The sequence below is a fragment of the Oncorhynchus tshawytscha genome, linkage group LG13, assembly GCF_018296145.1.
Source record: "Oncorhynchus tshawytscha isolate Ot180627B linkage group LG13, Otsh_v2.0, whole genome shotgun sequence".
Lineage (NCBI taxonomy): Eukaryota > Metazoa > Chordata > Actinopteri > Salmoniformes > Salmonidae > Oncorhynchus > Oncorhynchus tshawytscha.
The window spans coordinates 11848091-11871049 of record NC_056441.1 but is presented as its reverse complement, the minus strand read 5'-3'; the positions used below and the strand labels follow the sequence as shown (position 1 = coordinate 11871049).

Here is a 22959-nt window from a genome sequence, read left to right as displayed (position 1 = left end):
ATTTAAATGTCCGGTGGCCAACTGTGTCTGTGGCAGTGGCACAAGAAAACATTCATGGTTACGAAAGTATCCATTCATCAAAATACAAGAGTTTAGCTGTCCTGAAGTTAAGTACATTTCCGAGAAGAATCCCGATAACATTATTTTCAAGAATCCCATTTCTTAATGTTTTTCTCTGCGAAGAAACATAGGAAAAAACATAAGAACATGTTCAATAACGTTATTGAGGAATAGCAACTTTGCTTAATTAACTTTCTTCATAAGTCGATAGTTAAGAGAAAAATAGCAGTTAAGAAGAAATGTCTTCTTAAGACGGTTTTGTGAATCTGGACCCTGGTTTTTGTAGTCACTCTCAAGATTGGAGATCTGGCACCAACGGATACCATGGTTTTTGTAGTCACTCTCAAGATTGGAGATCTGGCACCAACGGATACCATGGTTTTTGTAGTCACTCTCAAGATTGGAGATCTGGCACCAACGGATACCCTGGTTTTTGTAGTCACTCTCAAGATTGGAGATCTGGCACCAACGGATACCCTGGTTTTTGTAGTCACTCTCGAGATTGGAGATCTGGCACCAACGGATACCCTGGTTTTTGTAGTCACTCTCGAGATTGGAGATCTGGCACCAACGGATACCATGGTTTTTGTAGTCACTCTCGAGATTGGAGATCTGGCACCAACGGATACCCTGGTTTTTGTAGTCACTCTCAAGATTGGAGATCTGGCACCAACGGATACCCTGGTTTTTGTAGTCACTCTCGAGATTGGAGATCTGGCACCAACGGATACCATGGTTTTTGTAGTCACTCTCGAGATTGGAGATCTGGCACCAACGGATACCATGGTTTTTGTAGTCACTCTCGAGATTGGAGATCTGGCACCAACGGATACCATGCACCATTGAACGACAGGGTCAAGGCAAGTAAACTAACAGCATACACAAACAGTGGCGACAAATGAACATGTCTTTTTTTCAGTGAATATGAAAAATGACAGGTGACCTTAGGAAAAAGGAAGTGCAGCTCTGTTGGAAGAAAAGTTCTCTATTATTATAATTACTCATTTGTTTCTGCCTGGTAGGTAGGGACCGGCCGACGTGGCTGTGTGGACACACTCCATGACACTTTTATTCAGACAGATTCCTTTTACTGTGCGCCGCGTGGTAGAATTTACAGAGAAATACAGTACAATCCAGAAACATCTCAACGTGACAGAATGTAAATCACTACTCTACTGAAGCAGCTGGTTTAAGTAGTGTAAATAAACAGGAAGAGACAGGTTTGATGGGGGAACAAGACCAGTAGAAACCTCGTCTTAGGAAGAAGAAACTGCAGGAAACAGTGTAACCCCTAGACCTGGGTTCAAATAGTATTATACGTATTTTATCAAAATCATTTGGGGTTTTGAATTGAGCCTGCCTGGAATGCCAGATGTGCAGAACATGGACTTTTGGGAAGATTCCATGGTGCAACCGACCTACTAGAGAGAAAAGAAATACCAACGAAGCTGGGTCTGGGAATCACACTAAACAGGTGATGTATCAAACTGGAGTTTGTTTGCTACATTGAGACAGTGAGATTCATAGCTCACGCCATAGTATCTCTATCAAAGCACAATACAGCCATGCTAGTCTCTTTGCATTCGCCTCGTTGACAATCCATTTGACCTCTCCCAGCTGGTTAGTGATACACAAAGACACTCGTCTACAGGGACAGAGGACAGGGAGCAGATTGACTTTGATGTAGATGGATAGAGAATGATCTCTGTGTCTGTCTGGCTATGTGTCTAGCTGTGTCTGCCTGCCTGGCTGTCATCAAGTTTGCAGACGACACTACGGTGGTAGGCTTGATTACCAATAACGACGAGACGGCCTACAGGGAGGAGGTGAGGGCCTTCGGAGTGTGGTGTCAGAAAAATAACCTCTCACTCAACATCAACAAAACAAAGGAGATGATCGTGGACTTCAGGAAACAGCAGAGGGAGCACCCCCCTATCCACATCGAATGGACAGTAGTGGAGAAGGTGGAACATTTTAAGTTCCTCGGCGTAAACATCACAGACAAACTGAAATGGTCCACCCACACAGACAGTGTGGTGAAGAAGGCACAACAGAGCCTCTCCAACCTCAGGAGGCTGAAGAAATGTGGCTTGTCATCTAAAACACTCACAAACTTCTACAGATGCACAATCGAGAGCATCCTGTCGGGATGTATCACCACCTGGTACGGCAACTGCTCCGCCCTCAACCACAAGGTTCTCCAGAGGGTAGTGAGGTCTGCACAACGCATCACCAGGGCAAACTACTTGCCCTCCAGGACACCTACAGCACCCGATGTCACAGGAAAGCCAAACAGATCATCAAGGACAACAGCCACCCGAGCCACTGCCTGGTCAGGTGCATCAAAGCAGGGACCGAGAGACTGAGAAACAGCTTCTATCTCGAGGCCATCAGACTGTTAAACAGCCATCACTAACATAGAGAGGCTGCTGCCAACATTCAGACTCAAATCTCTGGCAGCTTCAATAAATGGACTTCATAAAGGTATCACTAGTCACTTTAAATAATGCCACTTTTAATAACGTTTACATATCCTACATGATTCATCTCATGTATATACTGTATTCTACACCATCTACTGCATCTGCCTATGCCATCGCTCATCCATATATTTCTATGTCTATTCATCCCTTTACATTTGTGTGTATTTGTGTGTATAAGGTAGTTGTTGTGAATTTGTTAGATTACTTGTTAGATTTTACTGCATAGTCGGAACGAGAAGCACAAGCATTTCGCTACACTCGCATTATCATCTGCTAACCATGTGTATGTGACCAATACAATTTGATTTGAGTTGATTGGTGTCTCCCTCCATCCATCCGCCTGTCTGTTTCTGTGTGTGTCTGTGGGTTTACTGTGGCATATCTTAAACAGAGTACCCTCTCCTCTTGTTGTGCCTTCCTACTCCTTCTCTGTGCTCAGAACTCAACAAGCAGGGGGACGTTCATGGTACACACTATATCAGTGTTCCTCAACCCTGCTCCTGAAGAGCCACAGAAATGCAGGGTTTTGTCCCACCTCAGCAGTGCAACACCTGATTCAGCTTATCAAGCCGTTGATTGAAGATCAGTTGATTATTTGAATTAGGTGTGATGGCACTAAGCTGAGACTAAACATGCAAAAGCAAGGCTATGTCAGGAAAAGATACTAGCTGTCAAATCCTTGCCACCTCGGTCTTTGCTTACTCAATAATTCCTCTCAAAGGGATCTTGGATCAACTCTTAGAGAGGGAATTGAGGAAACAGTAAGATTTTTTTCAGACACAGCCCAGCACTGACTATCACTGTAATCAGCTCTACAGTAATGTCTCAACAACCACAAGCTTTATAACAATAGTTGAAAGGGAAATTAAAGCAGGAGACTACATACCCACACACCTAGGCAGAGGTGCGCTCCACATGCGCCTCCCCCCTCCAAGGCAGATGATCTCTGGCACCCCCTCCAGTCGGTAGCCCATGTTGCAAGAGAACGTCAGGGTGTCCCCGATGCTGAAGCTGTAGCCGTTCCTCCGGCCGAACTGGGGCATCCCCGGGTCCTCACAAGGCTCCAAGTTGTACTCTGAAGAAGCAGGAAGTTGTGGCAAGTCAAACTTTTTTTTTTGTACACTCAATGATGGTTCGTTTGAATGCAGTCCATACTCCAAGTTGTATTCATAGGGCTCTGGTCAAAAGTAGTGCACTATAAAGGGAATAGGTTGCCATTTGGGACCCAGTCTACCTGTGAAGTAGATCCACATCCACAGGTCACGGGATTGTTTGACTGCACTGTATACTCCAAGTCATGTCAAGAAGGTAATGACATAATGTCAAGTGGTACTCTCGATAAGTAGTGTACCTGCCATCTGTCAATCACATTCAAATCGATGGAGTTTGTTTGAGTGCAGTGCATACTCAAAATAATACAATTCTAAAGTGAGGAATAATATAGATGTTTGTTATTCATTGATTAGTAACTTTACGGCTTTTGAAGTCTGCGTAAAAGTGATTGTAGCTGCCTTCTAAATGTATGCAATGCCAATGCATTATTCATCAACGCTATGGCTTCGGATCAACACTCTCTCATGTCTAGATTTACATGTGTCAGCATTCCTGTGATGATGCCACCAAACACACACACAATGAATACACACACGCACACACACACACACACACACGCACACACGCACGCACGCACACACACACAATGAATACACACACACACAATACACACACACACAATGAATATACACATACTCACAATGAATATAAACACACTCACAACGAATATAAACACACACACACACACACACACACACACACACACACACACACACACACACGCACACACGCACACACACACACGCACACAGAATACGGCCACACACACGCACACAAACACACTGTTAAATTCCGTCAACAAACCCTGTCAACATCTATCTTTTTTATGTCTCAGAAGGGGTGACATCCTGAAGGACACTTAAGGATTTATAAAGGTACAATATGTTTCTATATGACCCCAAAACACTTCAGGGATGACTAACTGAAAGGTATTGAAGATGTGTGTCTCTGGGGTGAGGCAGGACTAGTTCTAGGGGATGTCAGAACGCTGGACAGAGCACTGGAGGCATGTGAAGCTAGGCGGAAAGAAGCTCTCAGTCCGCTAGGAGACTTTAATAAGCAGAAACAGCAAAGCAACTGCCCCATCAATCTCTATCTCTCACTGTCTCTCTTTCTTTCTCCCTCTCTCTCTCTCTTTCCCTTTATCTCAAAAACACATCTGTCTCTTACCCAAGGTCTTGGAGGATCAACTACCTCGCTTTACCATCAAGGTGCATGAATTGACCAGCAACACTGAAGTACAGAGGAGATTCAGCAACACACATACACACACACGGACGTGCATGCGCACGCACACTCTCACACACACACACACACACACACACACACACACACACACACACACACACACACACACACACACACACACACACACACACACACACACACACACACACACACACACACACACACACACACACACACACACACACACACACACACACACACACACACACACACACACACCTCCTACTCACCAGAGAAGGTAATATTGAATCCCTCGTAGGATATAGAAAAGTCAGATATAAATCGCAGTTGGGCCTTGAAGTTCCCGTAGAGCCCTGCATTGGTGTGGGAGGGCAGCTCATTACCCGTGAGGCGCGCCAGGGGCTGGATGAAGCTTCCATTCTCTGTGATGAGCAGGTAGTCATGGTGATCTTCCAGGTGGAAGTTGTTGAAGGTGAATTGGACTCCTATTGGGACAAACACAAAGGTGTTCAGCCAATAATAAGCCAGGTCTAGAGGTGCACAGCCAATAATAAGCCAAGTCCAGAGGAGAACAGCCAATACTATGGTTCAAGCTACCTGTCAGCCTCCCCTGATTAAATTATCAAATTCAATGAAACGGCGGCTTAATCTGAGAGGAGAAAAGCCAAGTGGAGATAGAGAGTGGACTTAATCTCATTACATTCAAAGTTGAGGTCAGTTCATATAAAAACAGGGCTCTGGGTTTTCTTTTCTTGAAGGAGGGGGATGATAGAGAGGCTGCATTTCAATTCGCAGTGATTATTCAGAGAAACATAATGGTTGTCCATATTGAATATCTTTGCAGACATGGGGAAATTAAAATTCCAAAGAATTTTCATTCTCCACCCAAAGCCTTGTATTATAATGATATTTCAGAGAGATGGGCTGGGCTGGGAAAAGGACCTATAGTGAATCAGTATTCATGTCCCACAATGCCTTTCACCAAGCCGCTAATAAAGTGAATAGGAGTCGATTTTTCCGTTTATTAATTCATATATAATTCTACAGTATCAACATTTGTACGTATTGTTTGTCAGTCATTTGTATATGTTATATATCTGCAGACGGAATAGCTGTCTATGTCAACAAGAGTTGGATGGATCACATTCCATAAAAAAACACTTCAGGTTTGTAGTACCATAACAACATTGTGTGATTATAGGCAGAATATAATTGGAGTGTTAGCCACCTAGGAACATTCAATATATATTCTCAACCTTGATTTAGATGTCATCGCCTATGTTGTTGGCTAATTCCAGACATGGATGACTCTGTCTTGACTGGACAGCTTGGGGGCCATTCTCGACCAATAGGGAAGGGAGCTAAGCTAACCAAGGCTTACCTTTGCCAATCTAGACCAATAGAGAAAGGATCTCAGGGAGGACGCTAAGCTAACCAAGGCTTACCTTTGCCATGGCTGACCTCCACAGTCCAGGTACAGTTGAGTGAGCTGGGATACATCTCAGGATATCCAGGAGACAGGATGGTGCCGCCGGGCCCTCGCACGTCCCCTCCACACAACGCTGGGGAACAAAGAGGGTGAAACACTTTATTGTTCATGTTTTTGCAGAGAACAGATATATGCCAGTGTTTCTATGTCAAACAGTTTTGTTATATTTCAGTCTTCTGTATACGAAAGTGTAATATATTTCAACTCTATTTCTGACATGTTAGAGGTGTCTTCTTTTTTTCAATCCCATAATCGTGTGTGACGTGTATACCTCTGTTTTAAAGTAGGTTTGTTTAAGACTACCAAGAAACACTCTGTGTGACCCTGATTTAGCCCACTGCAGTAAAAGGTTAACTCAACCCTCTGAGTCACACAAACAACCCGAGCGGGCGGAAGCACAGCGTCAGCGATGCAGGAACTCTTGGAGCAGATTGAGGGGTTAAGTGCCTTCCTTAAGGGAGCTACGGCAGCCATGTTAAATCATGGACAAACAGTAACTCTCAGTGTAAAGCGAAGTCAGTTTGGCACGTTTTATCTGATGTGATGTTGTTCTGTAACTCTGAGGGAGATTGAGGAAGTGAAACCTCTCTTATTCTCTTCCTCCTCTCAACCTCTCCTCTCTTCCTTCTCAGCATGCACTAGTACTTATCTGTCCCAGACAGATGCAGTTCTGTATCAATAATGAATGGAGCAACTTAATAGGCTTTGTATTAAGCACTTAATACAAAGCCTTATCGTACAGGGAAATGTGGACAACTACATTGATCTTATTCTGTTCCTCTCTCTGTCTCTGTCTCTGTCTCTCTGTCTCTCTCTCTCTCTTTGTCTCTCTGTCTCTCTGTCTCTCTCTCTCTCTCTGTCTCTCTGTCTCTTTCTCTCTCTCTCTCTGTCTCTCTGTCTCTTTCTCTCTCTCTCTCTGTCTCTCTCTCTGTCTCTCTCTCTCTCTGTCTCTCTCTCTGTCTCTCTGTCTCTCTCTCTGTCTCTCTGTCTCTCTGTCTCTCTGTCTCTCTGTCTCTCTGTCTCTCTCTCTGTCTCTCTCTCTGTCTCTCTCTCTGTCTCTCTCTTTCCCCTTCCCTCTCTCTCTCTCTCTTTCCCCTTCCCTCTCACTCAATATATCTCTCACTCACTCTCTATATTTCTCACTCTCTGAGTAAGAAAAGAACTGAACAAGATGTTTCATTTTGACATGCTGTGCCCTTAATTTCCATATCGAAGAACCCAGAATATCAACATTTCAGCACATCAGGACCCTCATTTGCATGCCCTGGCATGGAGTTCTCATTCTCCCCACTATTCCACTTAGGTCAGCTTCCCCAACCCTCCACCCCCCTCCCTCTTACCCCCAATGCATACATAAAAGCCTTCAGAGTCATAGCAGGAGGCAGGTGAGGTGAGATGACAAGCTATAGCGCAGGTAAAAGGTGCTCCCGGATCCCTAATCTGGTGAGGAGATCAGTTCCTATCAGGCCAAGCAGCCATCACAGCAAATTGCCTCTGTGATTCACCTGCACATACAGCCTAATGGCCTGGCATTGAATTGCATTGTCTCAGTTTAGCTTTCTCCCTGGACAAGAAAATAGATCTCTGAAAATCTAAACACGGAGAGACGAACGAGCTAAAAGGTTTTGTCAGTCCCAGAGTCGCCGGGCTGATTCTCTTTCACCAGGCAGCCCATTTACATGAACTGTCATTGACTCAGGTATTGAACAACCACTCTTGTAGGCTACATTTCTCAGCGCAAAAACACAATTCAATCCTTCATTGGTTTTGTCAATAGGCAGTTTGGCGCTATCTTTGGCATCATATCATATGAGAGAATATTTAAACTAATCGAGGCCTGTTGAAAGTGATTATTCAAGATTTGATAGCTCAAGATTTAATAAGATTTGAAAGCTCATGATTTGATAGCTCAAGATTTGATAGGTCAAGATTTGAAAGCTCAAGATGCCCTGGAGAGAAACCCTCCTGTAAGGTTTAAACCAACCATGTTCCTGGAGAGCTACCCTCCTGTAGGTTTTCACTCCAACCCTGTTCCTGGAGAGCAACCCTCCTGTAGGTTTTAACTCCAACCCTGTTCCTGGAGAGCGACCCTCCTGTAGGTTTTAACTCCAACCCTGTTCCTGGAGAGCGACCCTCCTGTAGGTTTTCACACCAACCCTGTTCCTGGAGAGCGACCCTCCTGTAGGTTTTCACTCCAACCCTGTTCCTGGAGAGCGATCCTCCTGTAGGTTTTCACTCCAACCCTGTTCCTGGAGAACCACCCTCCTGTAGGTTTTCACTCCAACCCTGTTCCTGGAGAGCGATCCTCCTGTAGGTTTTCACTCCAACCCTGTTCCTGGAGAACCACCCTCCTGTAGGTTTTCACTCCAACCCTGTTCCTGGAGAGCGATCCTCCTGTAGGTTTTCACTCCAACCCCAGCTGTAACTGACCTGATTCAGCATATTCAGCTTATCAACCAGCTAATTATTAAAATCAGGTGTGCTAGATAACCTACAGGATGGTAGTTTTCCAGGAACAGAGCACTAGCCTGGTGGTCAGATATGTACTATGGAAAGCCCAGATCTAGACTAGATCACTAACCTGGTGGTCAGATATGTATGATGGAGAGCAATGATCTAGACTAGATCACTAACCTGGTGGTCAGATATGTATGATGGAGAGCAATGATCTAGACTAGATCACTAACCTGGTGGTCAGATATGTACTATGGAAAGCCCTGATCTAGACTAGATCACTAACCTGGTGGTCAGATATGTACTATGGAAAGCCCTGATCTAGACTAGATCACTAACCCGGTGGTCAGATATGTACTATGGAAAGCCCAGATCTAGACTAGATCCCACTTGTTATGTGTTCAGCACCACAATGACCACGACATGTGAGGAACAAACACATCTGGTAAACAGGCTAATAGGATTCTGCCACAACCTTGGTCACCATGGCTACTGTCCATACCATGAAAAATAAACAGAGACCTGCAGACTGTGAATGCTTCCGCAGTTCATGACTTAGCCTAATGTACCCTGCACCTGAAAGTCACTGGATGTGCATACCTAAACTCGGTTTGGAAATGATTTAAACTGGTTTGAACTGGTTCGTACCATCACAGGTGGGCAGAGGATGGCTCCACCAGTGGTTTTTCTCACAGACCAGAGGTTCCTCGTGGCTTAGCCTGTATCCAGGGTCACAGCCGAACGACACAGTCGAACCGATGGTGAAGTCTTGACCGTAACGCAACCCGTTGACCGGGAAGCCCGGGTCCTGGCAGGAGTAGGTGTCCACGGTCACGCCTGAAGATTAAAATATTATGGGGTCAACAACATCAAACGTCTCATACAGGGAATAGGAAGCTTTAAAAATTTGAAATCAGAGTTAGAGCTAAAAGTATGGGTAGAGTTTGTTCTGACCACATGATCTGACCAGGAACTCCTGGGTCACTATACTAGACTAGTACTATGGTAGATGATCTGACCAGGAACACCTGGGTCACTACACTAGACTAGTACTATGGTAGATGATTTGACCAGGAACACCTGGGTCACTACACTAGACTAGTACTATGGTAGATGATCTGACCAGGAACACCTGGGTCATTACACTAGACTAGTACTATGGTAGATGATCTGACCAGGAACACCTGGGTCATTACACTAGACTAGTACTATGGTAGATGATCTGACCAGGAACACCTGGGTCATTACACTAGACTAGTACTATGGTAGATGATCTGACCAGGAACACCTGGGTCATTACACTAGACTAGTATTATGGTAGATGATCTGACCAGGAACACCTGGGTCATTACACTAGACTAGCACTATGGTAGATGATCTGACCAGGAACACCTGGGTCACTACACTAGACTAGTACTATGGTAGATGATCTGACCAGGAACACCTGGGTCACTACACTAGACTAGTATTATGGTAGATGATCTGAACAGGAACACCTGGGTCATTACACTAGACTTACTCTCATAGATGATCTTAAATCCACTGTTGGAGCGGCTGTTGTCGGTGGTGAAGAGCATGTACAGGTGGTTAGTACTGCTGAACAGGAACTGGGGCACCTGGGTACCGTTGAATGAGCCGACCAGAGGAGAGAGCAGGTTGGGCCCATCGTGGATCTCCAGGAAGTCATAGCCCAGCTCTGTCTGAAACCTGGACCAATGACAGAAGAGGAATTATGAAATATACACATTTTATTTACTTGTGATAATACATAGTCAGTGCTACAGTTGCATAAACTTCGATTAAGTCTACTACTGCACTAAAAAGCACTTTCAAAGGAGACTTTATAAATCTACAATAAATAAGCAATAAGATTCCATTATGGGTGTATTCATTGATGCAGAAATCCATTCTCCGTACTCAACAGTTTGGGAATGCTAATAGAATAAAATAGAATACATTGAACAACTTTAATGATATAATGGACAAGTACTTGTCAAAGGTGATCTTGATGGAGCGTCCGGGCTCGGTCTCGATGACCCACTCACAGCTGAGGGAGCCTTTATAGTATCCAGGCCACCCTGGGGACAGGATTACCCCACTGGGAGAGGAGAAGTGGCCTCCGCAGGGTGCTACGGAGGGGAGGGGGGAGAGAGAGTTTTAAATAACTCAAAATGCCCTGCTTGATGATCTAATCTGGCAAACAGTATCATACAGCGTACTGTACATGCTAACATGAGGCTCTTTATTCCTTCTCCATCTGAGTGATGTCACCACAGCATCAGGGACATAAGGTGCAGGGTGAATGACTGACAGGAAGTCAGATTGAAGGTGACTGCTTGGCCTACAGTACCCTTGTTTTCTGTCCCCAATCCCTAGGTGTCCCTAAGCCTTCCCTAGTATCCTCCAACACACAGGTGAGTGTCCTCTAGTATCCTACAACATACAGGTGAGTGTCCTCTAGTATCCTACAACATACAGGTGAGTGTCCTCTAGTATCCTACAACACACAGGTGAGTGCCCTCTAGTATCCTACAACATACAGGTGAGTGTCCTCTAGTATCCTACAACATACAGGTGAGTATCCTCTAGTATCCTCCAACACACAGGTGAGTGTCCTCTAGTATCCTCCAACACACAGGTGAGTGTCCTCTAGTATCATCCAACACACAGGTGAGTGTCCTCTAGTATCCTCCAACACACAAGTGAGTGTCCTCTAGTATCCTACAACACACAGGTGAGTGTCCTCTAGTATCCTACAACACACAGGTGAGTGTCCTCTAGTATCCTACAACACACAGGTGAGTGTCCTCTAGTATCCAATCTGCTTACACTCACTTAGACTTTTGTCTGTGTCAGGAACAGAGTAATTACCCTAAAATACATACATGTACGGACGTGCACATGTACACTCAGGCACACACACACGTACACACAAACATGCACTCACACACGCACACACCTACACACACCCAACACAACCACACCCAGTCTCTCCTCTCCCCAGGAAGAGCAGGATAATTACCTTCACATTTAGGGATGGGTCCGCTCCACATCACCTTGCCGTTGTCCAGCTCACAGGTGATGGTCTGGGACCCCTGGGTCTTGATGAAGCCGTCCTCACAGATCACTGAGATGGAGCTACCCAGCTGGAAGTTGTCCCCGAAGCGTCTCGCATTTATCGGGATGCCCGGGTCGGGACACTCGTTGTGGCCGAACGCTGAAAACACAAATGTTTTGATTTCGCTTTGCCAGATGTAACCGTACTGCTAACTGATTTGCTTCCTTGTCTGTCCCTGTCGCCTTACTGGGCTCCAACCAATGTTCTTCTGATCGTACACCCATGTAACTGCTAGCTTGAACACCTACAAACCAGTTGTGCCACGGAAAATCATCTGATTAAATGGCGTCATTGGTGACATTTCATGCTGTGGAGTGAGTTTATTCGGTACAATCTATCCCTAATTTTTACATTTGAGATGGCTGAGCGGTTGGGGCGAGGCTAGTTATGGTCTGAGTTGGTTGCTCAAATCTAGAGTAGGATTGTAAAGACAAACAGAAACCAACACTTCACTTCTAGTGACACCAGCATAGATTGAGCATAGACCTCGTAACAAAGGGGAAGTTGAAAGGGCTCTAGCGTTAAGCATTAAGAGACTCAAGACGATAGTCCAGGGCACTTCACGACATGAAAACAACCACTTTCCCCTAAAGGGTGTTTATTATTTCCCTTGTAGTGCTAGTGACCTCAAAACAAATTTTTCAGAACTTTATGAAGCGTAGAGGGGATTTAATCCCTGCAGGAAGATGTCTTCCAAGTAAATTGGCCTTAAACTCTTGTTACCATAGCCTCGCAGGTCAAGTCAGACTGACTGACTGATGGATGTCTTGAGACAGAAAGCCCCCAGTCGAACATAACATCAGTGCAACATTGCTCAATCATGTCACTGACAGTACCTTACTAAAATAACATGGAGTTTGGTTGTCAATCAGAAAGGCCAGCTCCTACAATTGTTCCTAATGACGTGGGCCTTATTTGCACAAAAGATTTCATGGCCTCTTTTTTCCCCCACATTCTTTTGACAGAAGTGATGGATTGGTGTGACATTTTGCGTCTCCTTCAGAAAGCAACAGTTATGAGGCCATTTTGCGTCTCCTTCAGAAAGCAACAGTTATGAGGCCATTTTGCGTCTCCTTCAGAAAGCAACAGTTATGAGGCCATTTTGAAAAGGATAACCATGACTGTGAGGGCGAAGTCGATTGGGTGGAAATTGATTAAGCCCTTACGTGATAACTAAAAACAATTGAAACAGATATGAGATAGGCCAGGGTAGGACAAATATCATAAGGATTCAATCAGGACAAAATATACAAGGACTATAGTCATTACTGTAAAGTCACCACAAGGTGCCATAAAACGAAAGAAATGTCCACAGCTAACATTACCAAGGGCCAAACTCAATTGCACTTGGTTTATGGCAGAGTAACCATGGAAATAGCACAACATGGGTTCAACTGAACTGAGCCCTAATCAACTAAGATGGTCAAATCAAACGAAGGACAGCACAGAACGCAACATCAAGGTGAAACCTACTGCTGTAGGTGATGTTGAACCCTCGTCCGGCCATGGAGTGGTCGGCCTGGAACTCCAGCCTCAGTATGTTAGTGTTACTGTCTAGGTGGGTGGGGGACTCGGTCCCCGAGAAGCGTCCCAGGACGGTGGCGTCCAGCAGCTCGCCGTCCTTCACGGTGAGGAAGTCGTAAGGCGCCTCCAGGTCAAAGTCGTTGAAGGCCAGGTGGATGCGGCTGCCGGGTTCCGATAGGATCAGCCACACGCAGTTCATGTTGTTGCTGTAGCCTTCTGGGTAGTCGGGTGATAGGACTGTACCCATTGGCGCTGTGAAGTTGGACAGGCATGGGACTGTAGAGGAGAGGGATGGGGAAAAAGACAAAGATGGCGTAAACGCACTTCATAATGCCTGGAACTGAATGTAGCAGAAATTGATGAAACATCTGTTAATATGGTATCAACATCATAATCTACAGGGATCTGGTATCACTGGTTTTGATTACAGAAATGCAGTGATAAGACACTGACAAGACTGAAGATTGATATGGGAGACAAGACACTACGCTGAGACAAGACACTACGCTGTACCAAGACACTACAGTCTACCAAGACACTAACCTCTACCAAGACACTACCCTCTACCAAGACACTAACCTCTACCAAGACACTACCATCTACCAATACACTAACCTCTACCAAGACACTACCGTCTACCAAGACACTAACCTCTACCAAGACACTACCATCTAACAAGACACTATCCTCTACCAAGACACTATCCTCTACCAAGACACTATCCTCTACCAAGACACTATCCTCTACCAAGACACTACCCTCTACCAAGACACTAAACTCTACCAAGACCATACCCTCTACCAAGACACTACCCTCTACCAAGACACTACCGTCTACCAAGACACTACCCTCTACCAAGACACTACCATCTACCAAGACAATACCCTCTACCAATACACTAACCTCTACCAAGACACTACCATCTACCAATACACTAACCTCTACCAAGACACTACCGTCTACCAAGACACTAACCTCTACCAAGACACTACCATCTAACAAGACACTATCCTCTACCAAGACACTATCCTCTACCAAGACACTATCCTCTACCAAGACACTATCCTCTACCAAGACACTATCCTCTACCAAGACACTACCCTCTACCAAGACACTACCATCTACCAAGACAATACCCTCTACCAATACACTAACCTCTACCAAGACACTATCCTCTACCAAGACACTACCCTCTACCAAGACACTAAACTCTACCAAGACCATACCCTCTACCAAGACACTACCCTCTACCAAGACACTACCGTCTACCAAGACACTACCCTCTACCAAGACACTACCATCTACCAAGACAATACCCTCTACCAATACACTAACCTCTACCAAGACACTACCATCTACCAATACACTAACCTCTACCAAGACACTACCGTCTACCAAGACACTAACCTCTACCAAGACACTACCATCTAACAAGACACTATCCTCTACCAAGACACTATCCTCTACCAAGACACTATCCTCTACCAAGACACTACCCTCTACCAAGACACTACCCTCTACCAAGACACTACCATCTACCAAGACAATACCCTCTACCAATACACTAACCTCTACCAAGACACTATCCTCTACCAAGACACTATCCTCTACCAAGACACTATCCTCTACCAAGACACTATCCTCTACCAAGACACTATCCTCTACCAAGACACTACCCTCTACCAATACACTAACCTCTACCAAGACACTACCATCTAACAAGACACTATCCTCTACCAAGACACTATCCTCTACCAAGACACTATCCTCTACCAAGACACTATCCTCTACCAATACACTAACCTCTACCAATACACTAACCTCTACCAATACACTAACCTCTACCAATACACTAACCTCTACCAATACACTACCCTCTACCAATACACTAACCTCTACCAATACACTAACCTCTACCAATACACTAACCTCTACCAATACACTAACCTCTACCAAGACACTACCATCTAACAAGACACTATCCTCTACCAAGACACTATCCTCTACCAAGACACTATCCTCTACCAATACACTACCATCTACCAAGACACTATCCTCTACCAAGACACTATCCTCTACCAATACACTAACCTCTACCAATACACTATCCTCTACCAAGACACTATCCTCTACCAATACACTAACCTCTACCAATACACTATCCTCTACCAAGACACTATCCTCTACCAATACACTACCATCTACCAAGACACTATCCTCTACCAAGACACTATCCTCTACCAAGACACTATCCTCTACCAAGACACTATCCTCTACCAAGACACTATCCTCTACCAAGACACTATCCTCTACCAATACACTACCATCTACCAATACACTACCATCTACCAAGACACTGCCCTCTACCAATACACTACCATCTACCAAGACACTATCCTCTACCAATACACTACCATCTACCAAGACACTACCATCTACCAAGACAATACCCTCTGCCAATACACTAACCTCTACCAAGACACTACCATCTACCAATACACTAACCTCTACCAAGACACTACCGTCTACCAAGACACTAACCTCTACCAAGACACTACCATCTAACAAGACACTATCCTCTACCAAGACACTATCCTCTACCAAGACACTATCCTCTACCAAGACACTATCCTCTACCAAGACACTATCCTCTACCAAGACACTATCCTCTACCAAGACACTACCCTCTACCAAGACACTACCATCTACCAATACACTAACCTCTACCAAGACACTACCGTCTACCAAGACACTAACCTCTACCAAGACACTACCATCTAACAAGACACTATCCTCTACCAAGACACTATCCTCTACCAAGACACTATCCTCTACCAAGACACTACCCCTCTACCAAGACACTACCCTCTACCAAGACACTACCATCTACCAAGACAATACCCTCTACCAATACACTAACCTCTACCAAGACACTATCCTCTACCAAGACACTATCCTCTACCAAGACACTATCCTCTACCAAGACACTATCCTCTACCAAGACACTATCCTCTACCAAGACACTACCTCTACCAATACACTAACCTCTACCAAGACACTACCATCTAACAAGACACTATCCTCTACCAAGACACTATCCTCTACCAAGACACTATCCTCTACCAAGACACTATCCTCTACCAATACACTAACCTCTACCAATACACTAACCTCTACCAATACACTAACCTCTACCAATACACTAACCTCTACCAATACACTACCCTCTACCAATACACTAACCTCTACCAATACACTAACCTCTACCAATACACTAACCTCTACCAATACACTAACCTCTACCAAGACACTACCATCTAACAAGACACTATCCTCTACCAAGACACTATCCTCTACCAAGACACTATCCTCTACCAATACACTACCATCTACCAAGACACTATCCTCTACCAAGACACTATCCTCTACCAAGACACTATCCTCTACCAATACACTATCCTCTACCAAGACACTATCCTCTACCAATACACTAACCTCTACCAATACACTATCCTCTACCAAGACACTATCCTCTACCAATACACTACCATCTACCAAGACACTATCCTCTACCAAGACACTATCCTCTACCAAGACACTATCCTCTACCAAGACACTATCCTCTACCAAGACACTATCCTCTACCAAGACACTATCCTCTACCAATACACTACCATCTACCAATACACTACCATCTACCAATACACTAACCTCTACCAATACACTATCCTCTACCAAGACACTATCCTCTACCAATACACTAACCTCTACCAATATACTATCCTCTACCAAGACACTATCCTCTACCAATACACTACCATCTACCAAGACACTATCCTCTACCAAGACACTATCCTCTACCAAGACACTATCCTCTACCAAGACACTATCCTCTACCAAGACACTATCCTCTACCAATACACTACCATCTACCAATACACTACCATCTACCAAGACACTGCCCTCTACCAATACACTACCATCTACCAAGACACTATCCTCTACCAATACACTACCATCTACCAAGACACTATCCTCTACCAATACACTACCCTCTACCAAGACACTACCCTCTACCAAGACACTACCATCTACCAAGACACTACCATCTACCAATACACTATCCTCTACCAAGACACTACCATCTACCAATACACTAACCTCTACCAAGACACTACCATCTACCAATACACTAACCTCTACCAAGACACTATCCTCTACCAATACACTACCCTCTACCAAGACACTACCCTCTACCAAGACACTACCATCTACCAAGACACTACCATCTACCAATACACTATCCTCTACCAAGACACTACCATCTACCAATACACTAACCTCTACCAAGACACTACCATCTACCAATACACTACCATCTACCAAGACACTATCCTCTACCAATACACTACCCTCTACCAAGACACTACCCTCTACCAAGACACTGCCCACTTTATATTTGTAAATACCGTCATATCTGACAGCACATTCATTATCATGCTGTATATTTTGTTGTGTACATACAGTGCCTTCAGAATGTATTCACACCCCTTCACTTTCTTCACATTGTGTTGCGTTACAGCCTGAATTGAACATTGATTGATTTGTTGTGTCACTGATCTACACACAATAGCTCATAATGTCAACGTGGAATTATGTTTTTAGAAATGGTTACATTGTCGTGCCATTCATCCACCTGCCATCACCTCATGTTTGAGCATGATAATACACCGCCCCATGTCGCAAGTATCTGTACACAACTCCTGTAAATGTCCCAGCTCTTCCATGGCCTGCGTATTATTTGGGATGCTCTGGATCGACGTGTATGACAGCGTGTTCCAACTCCCGCCAATATACAGCAACATCACACAGCCATTGAAGAGTAGTGGGACAACATTCCACAGGGCACAATCAACAGTTCTATTCAACTCTATGCAAAGGAGATGTGTTGCACTGCATGAGTCAAATGGTGGTCACACCAGATACAGACTAGTTTTCTGATCCACGCCCCTACCTTTTTATTTAAGGTATCTGTGAACAACAGATGCATATCTGTATTCCCAGTCATGTGAAATGCATAGATTAGGGCCTCATTAAATAATTTCAATTGAATGATTTCCTTATATACATTTTTATTTAAATCTTTATTTAAATCAGCAAGTCAGTTAAGAACAAATTCTTATTTACAATGAGGGCCTACACCAGCCAAACCCGGACACCGCTGGGCCAATTGTACAACCGCCCTATGGGATTCCCAATCACGGCCGGTTGTGATACAGCCTTGCTTTGAACCAGGGTGTCTGTAGTGACGCCTCTAGCACTGAGATGCTGCGCCTTAGACCGCTGCGCCACTCGGGAGCCCAAATATGAACTGCAACTCAGTAAAATCTTTGTTTTTGTTGCATGTTGCGTTTGTATTTTTGTTCAGTTTAGTATAGTGCCCATTGGGCTCTGGTAAAAAGTAGTGCCACTTGGGATTCAGACACATTTTGATAAAAAAATAAGACAAACAATCCCAGACAATAGGTGTGATGTAGATGTTCATACTCACAGATGCACATGGGGATGTTGGCCGACCACTGGTTGTTGTTCTGGCAAGATATGGTCCTTTCCCCGATGAGTTCAAACCCAAACTGACACTCGAAGCGCAGGATGCCCCCATTCAGGAAGCTGTCCCCTTCCCTTATTCCATAGAGTGGCGTACCAGGATCCCCACAACTCTCCTTGTCGATCTCTGTGGAAAACAGAGACAAAAACATAGCCCTCGTAAGCATACGACAGTTGACAGTATAGTTTGTTTTATTGAATGGGTAAATGTGTCTTGTGTCCGTCTGCCATCAAACAACCATAACATCATGCTTTCCAGTTCAAGTAATGGATCCACTTCACACCATGAGGTATTTACTGTACAGTACTAACAAAGGGGTTGGAACAATAATCAGGCCATATTCAGAACAAACACGGATTAGTTCAGGCAACAATCACAAGGAGTTAGTGATCATCCTCTTACCCATTCAGACGGAAAATACCTTTGTTGTCCTCAGAGTAGAATAGTACAGTTATACGGCCTTATTTGATATTTTCTATTTCCATGTTTGAGAAGGCGAACAAGGGAGATAATAGGAGAGATCTTTGTAATCCCTACCACACTAAGGAAACAGGTGAATCCTCCCTAACACTGGACCTGAGTCTTTTCAGACAAGCATGACAAAGCATGCAGAGCCTCTCTCTCCCTGAATGCACCAGCACAGCAGGCGGGAAGCCACAGATACACGTAACCACCCCACACACACACACCTCACCCCTCCTGGGTCACCACAGCCAGATAACACCCCAGATTGGCATGGTTGGTTCCCTCGGAGCATGTGGGTGTAGGGAGGAGCTGTAATGCATTTTCTCAGATGTCCTCAGAGTTGAACCCTGAACCCTGGCACTGTCTCCGAGAGCATTCTCAAACGGTAAGGGAACGAAAAACTCCTCTAAATTATATTCAAGGCAGGATTCATGTTGGGTTGGATCACATTAGCGACTCGTGGGAGTGAGGGGAGGCTTGTTTCAGCCATGGTGTAATGGAAGTCTTCGCAATGCTTGATATATTGTATTAATTTCAATCATGACACCCTCTTTATGGGAATCACAATACCTACTGCCCTGACTGCCTGGGCTGTTCAATCTGTAGGATTGAGGAAGGGAGGGAAAGTGGGAGGGAGGGCTGGGGAAGGTTAGAGCATATTAACTGCTCTGTGTTTTACAACATCAGAAAAGACAGAGAACAAATTGCTTTGGAGCAGTGCACATCGCATCTGAATAATGCCCGGCGACAGAATGTTGAAAACTAAGGTTAGCGTTGTCCGTGGGGAGATGGTCAATTGTTATATCCTACCTGGAGTGGGTATATGTGTTCATGATGCATACCTTTGACCCCTCGCCTAGGTCTTTTGTCCGGGGTTTCTTTTACTGTATGTTTCCAGAAATTTCCAGGTAAATTGAAAAAACACAAACAGCAATCACTGCCAGTCATCAATACTGGCTATCACAGAATCCCAACTCATACGAAGTAGGAACCACATTGTAGATGCAAATGAGGGAAAAATATGACATTGTAATCCTACTCCTCATGTATGCTAATTTCAATACTACTTGTGAGATTTACTTTTCATAAATCTTGGCTAAGAATGTCTCATTAAGCAAGATTTAGCCGTCTCTGAGAATTACAGTCCAATCAGAATGACACATATGAAGTTTATTCAAAACTAGACAAAATGCAATCTCAAAGATGAGTCACTAACATAGATTCAAACGACAGCAAGGAGCCAGAGTAGTATAAGCCCACATCTTAGTAAACTATTCTAATTATCTGAATTTTTCAAATTCTTAGTAATATGCTACAATGAGTCCTGTTGAGTAAAACTGATCTGGTACTGGTTCTTCCTGTATATACTGTAGTTCCACATTGATCTGGTACTGGTACTTCCTGTATATTGCTCCACATTGATTTGGTACTGGTACGTCCTGTATATAGCTCCACATTGATCTGGTACTGGTTCTTCCTGTATATAGCCCAACATTGATCTGGTACTGGTTCTTCCTGTATATAGCTCTGCATTGATCTGGTGCTGGTACTCCTGTATATTGCTCCACATTGATTTGGTACTGGTACGTCCTGTATATAGCTCCACATTGATCTGGTACTGGTTCTTCCTGTATATAGCCCAACATTGATCTGGTACTGGTTCTTCCTGTATATAGCTCTGCATTGATCTGGTGCTGGTACTTCCTGTATATAGCTCCGCATTGATCTGGTACTGGTACTTCCTGTATATAGCCCGACATTGATCTGGTACTGGTTCTTCCTGTATATAGCTCCGCATTGATCTGGTGCTGGTACTTCCTGTATGTAGCTCCATTTTGATCTGGTACTCCCTGTATATAGCTCCACATTGATCTGGTACTGGTACATCCTGTATATAGCTCCACATTGATCTGGTACTGGTACTCCCTGTATATAGCTCCACATTGATCTGGTACTCCCTGTATATACCTCCACATTGATCTGGTACTGGTACATCCTGTATATAGCTCCACATTGATCTGGTACTGGTACTCCCTGTATATACCTCCACATTGATCTGGTACTGGTTCTTCCTGTATATAGCTCCACATTGATCTGGTACTGGTACTCCCTGTATATAGCTCCATATTGATCTGGTACTTCCTGTATATCACTCCACATTGATCTGGTACTGGTTCTTCCTGTATATAGCTCCACATTGATCTGGTACTCCCTGTATATAGCTCCACATTGATCTGGTACTCCCTGTATATAGCTCCACATTGATCTGGTACTGGTTCTTCCTGTATATAGCTCCACATTGATCTGGTACTGGTTCTTCCTGTATATAGCTCCACATTGATCTGGTACTGGTACTCCCTGTATATAGCTCCCTTCTTGTGTATTTTATTCCTGGTTTTACTATTTTTCATATTATTGTTATTTTTGAAATCTCCATCGTTGGGAAGGATTCGTAAGCAATCATTTCCCGGTTAATTCTACAGCGTTATAATATATAATATAATAAACCTGTGACAAATAAAATGTGATTGAACAATTGATTGAAATTTAAACAACTTATTAAAGGGATATCAATAATATGAGCACTTTAAAAATGATTCAAAATATATGAATACCTTGTATTATGTACCATTGGAAGTATTTCTATCAATTGTAAATGAATGTGTAGACTTCAAATGAAACTACAAGGAAATGTATAGTTGGATGACTCACGTCTACAGGAACTATACAACATTTTCCTTGAGGTACACTTATAATCCAAAACATCCAATGTTTTATGTGGAAAAAAGTATTTGTGAAAACTGGTTGTTAATTACTGGTAGTTAGTCTGTTCATTACATCAAACCTAGTGAAGACATTTCTTCAATAAATATAGTAAGACTGTGCTATCTAACCTCCAAATGAGCTTCAACGCCATACAACACTCCTTCCGTGGCCTCCAACTGCTCTTAAACGCTAGTAAAACCAAATGCATGCTTTTCAACCGTTCGCTGCCTGCACCCGCACGCCCAACTAGCATCACCACCCTGGATGGTTCCGACCTAGAATATGTGGACATCTATAAGTACCTAGGTGTCTGGCTAGACTGTAAACTCTCCTTCCAGACTCATATCAAACATCTCCAATCTAAAATCAAATCTAGAGTCGGCTTTCTATTCCGCAACAAAGCCTCCTTCACTCACGCCGCCTAACTTACCCTAGTAAATCTGACTATCCTACCGATCCTCGACTTCGGCGATGTCATCTACAAAATAGCTTCCAATACTCTACTCAGCAAACTGGATGCAGTTTATCACAGTGCCATCCGTTTTGTTACTAAAGCACCTTATACCACCCACCACAGCGACCTGTATGCTCTAGTCGGCTGGCCCTCGCTACATATTCGTCGCCAGACCCACTGGCTCCAGGTCATCTACAAGTCCATGCTAGGTAAAGC

The 22959-nt window shown here is 44.1% G+C and overlaps 1 protein-coding gene across 1 annotated transcript in view; it reads right to left on the bottom strand.

The window, feature by feature from the left end:
- The window catches only part of LOC112246006 (CUB and sushi domain-containing protein 3-like), a 385088-nt gene that overhangs the window by 253251 nt on the left and 108878 nt on the right, over positions 1 to 22959 (bottom strand). Inside the window, exons 8-16 of the mRNA XM_042295029.1 lie at positions 19002 to 19184; positions 13400 to 13726; positions 11831 to 12025; positions 10799 to 10937; positions 10328 to 10515; positions 9457 to 9645; positions 6311 to 6427; positions 5135 to 5350; positions 3430 to 3618 (exon numbers count right to left, since the gene is read on the bottom strand). Of these exons, the coding sequence (XP_042150963.1) occupies positions 3430 to 3618; positions 5135 to 5350; positions 6311 to 6427; positions 9457 to 9645; positions 10328 to 10515; positions 10799 to 10937; positions 11831 to 12025; positions 13400 to 13726; positions 19002 to 19184 (1743 nt within the window). The remainder of the gene's footprint in view (positions 1 to 3429; positions 3619 to 5134; positions 5351 to 6310; positions 6428 to 9456; positions 9646 to 10327; positions 10516 to 10798; positions 10938 to 11830; positions 12026 to 13399; positions 13727 to 19001; positions 19185 to 22959) is intronic.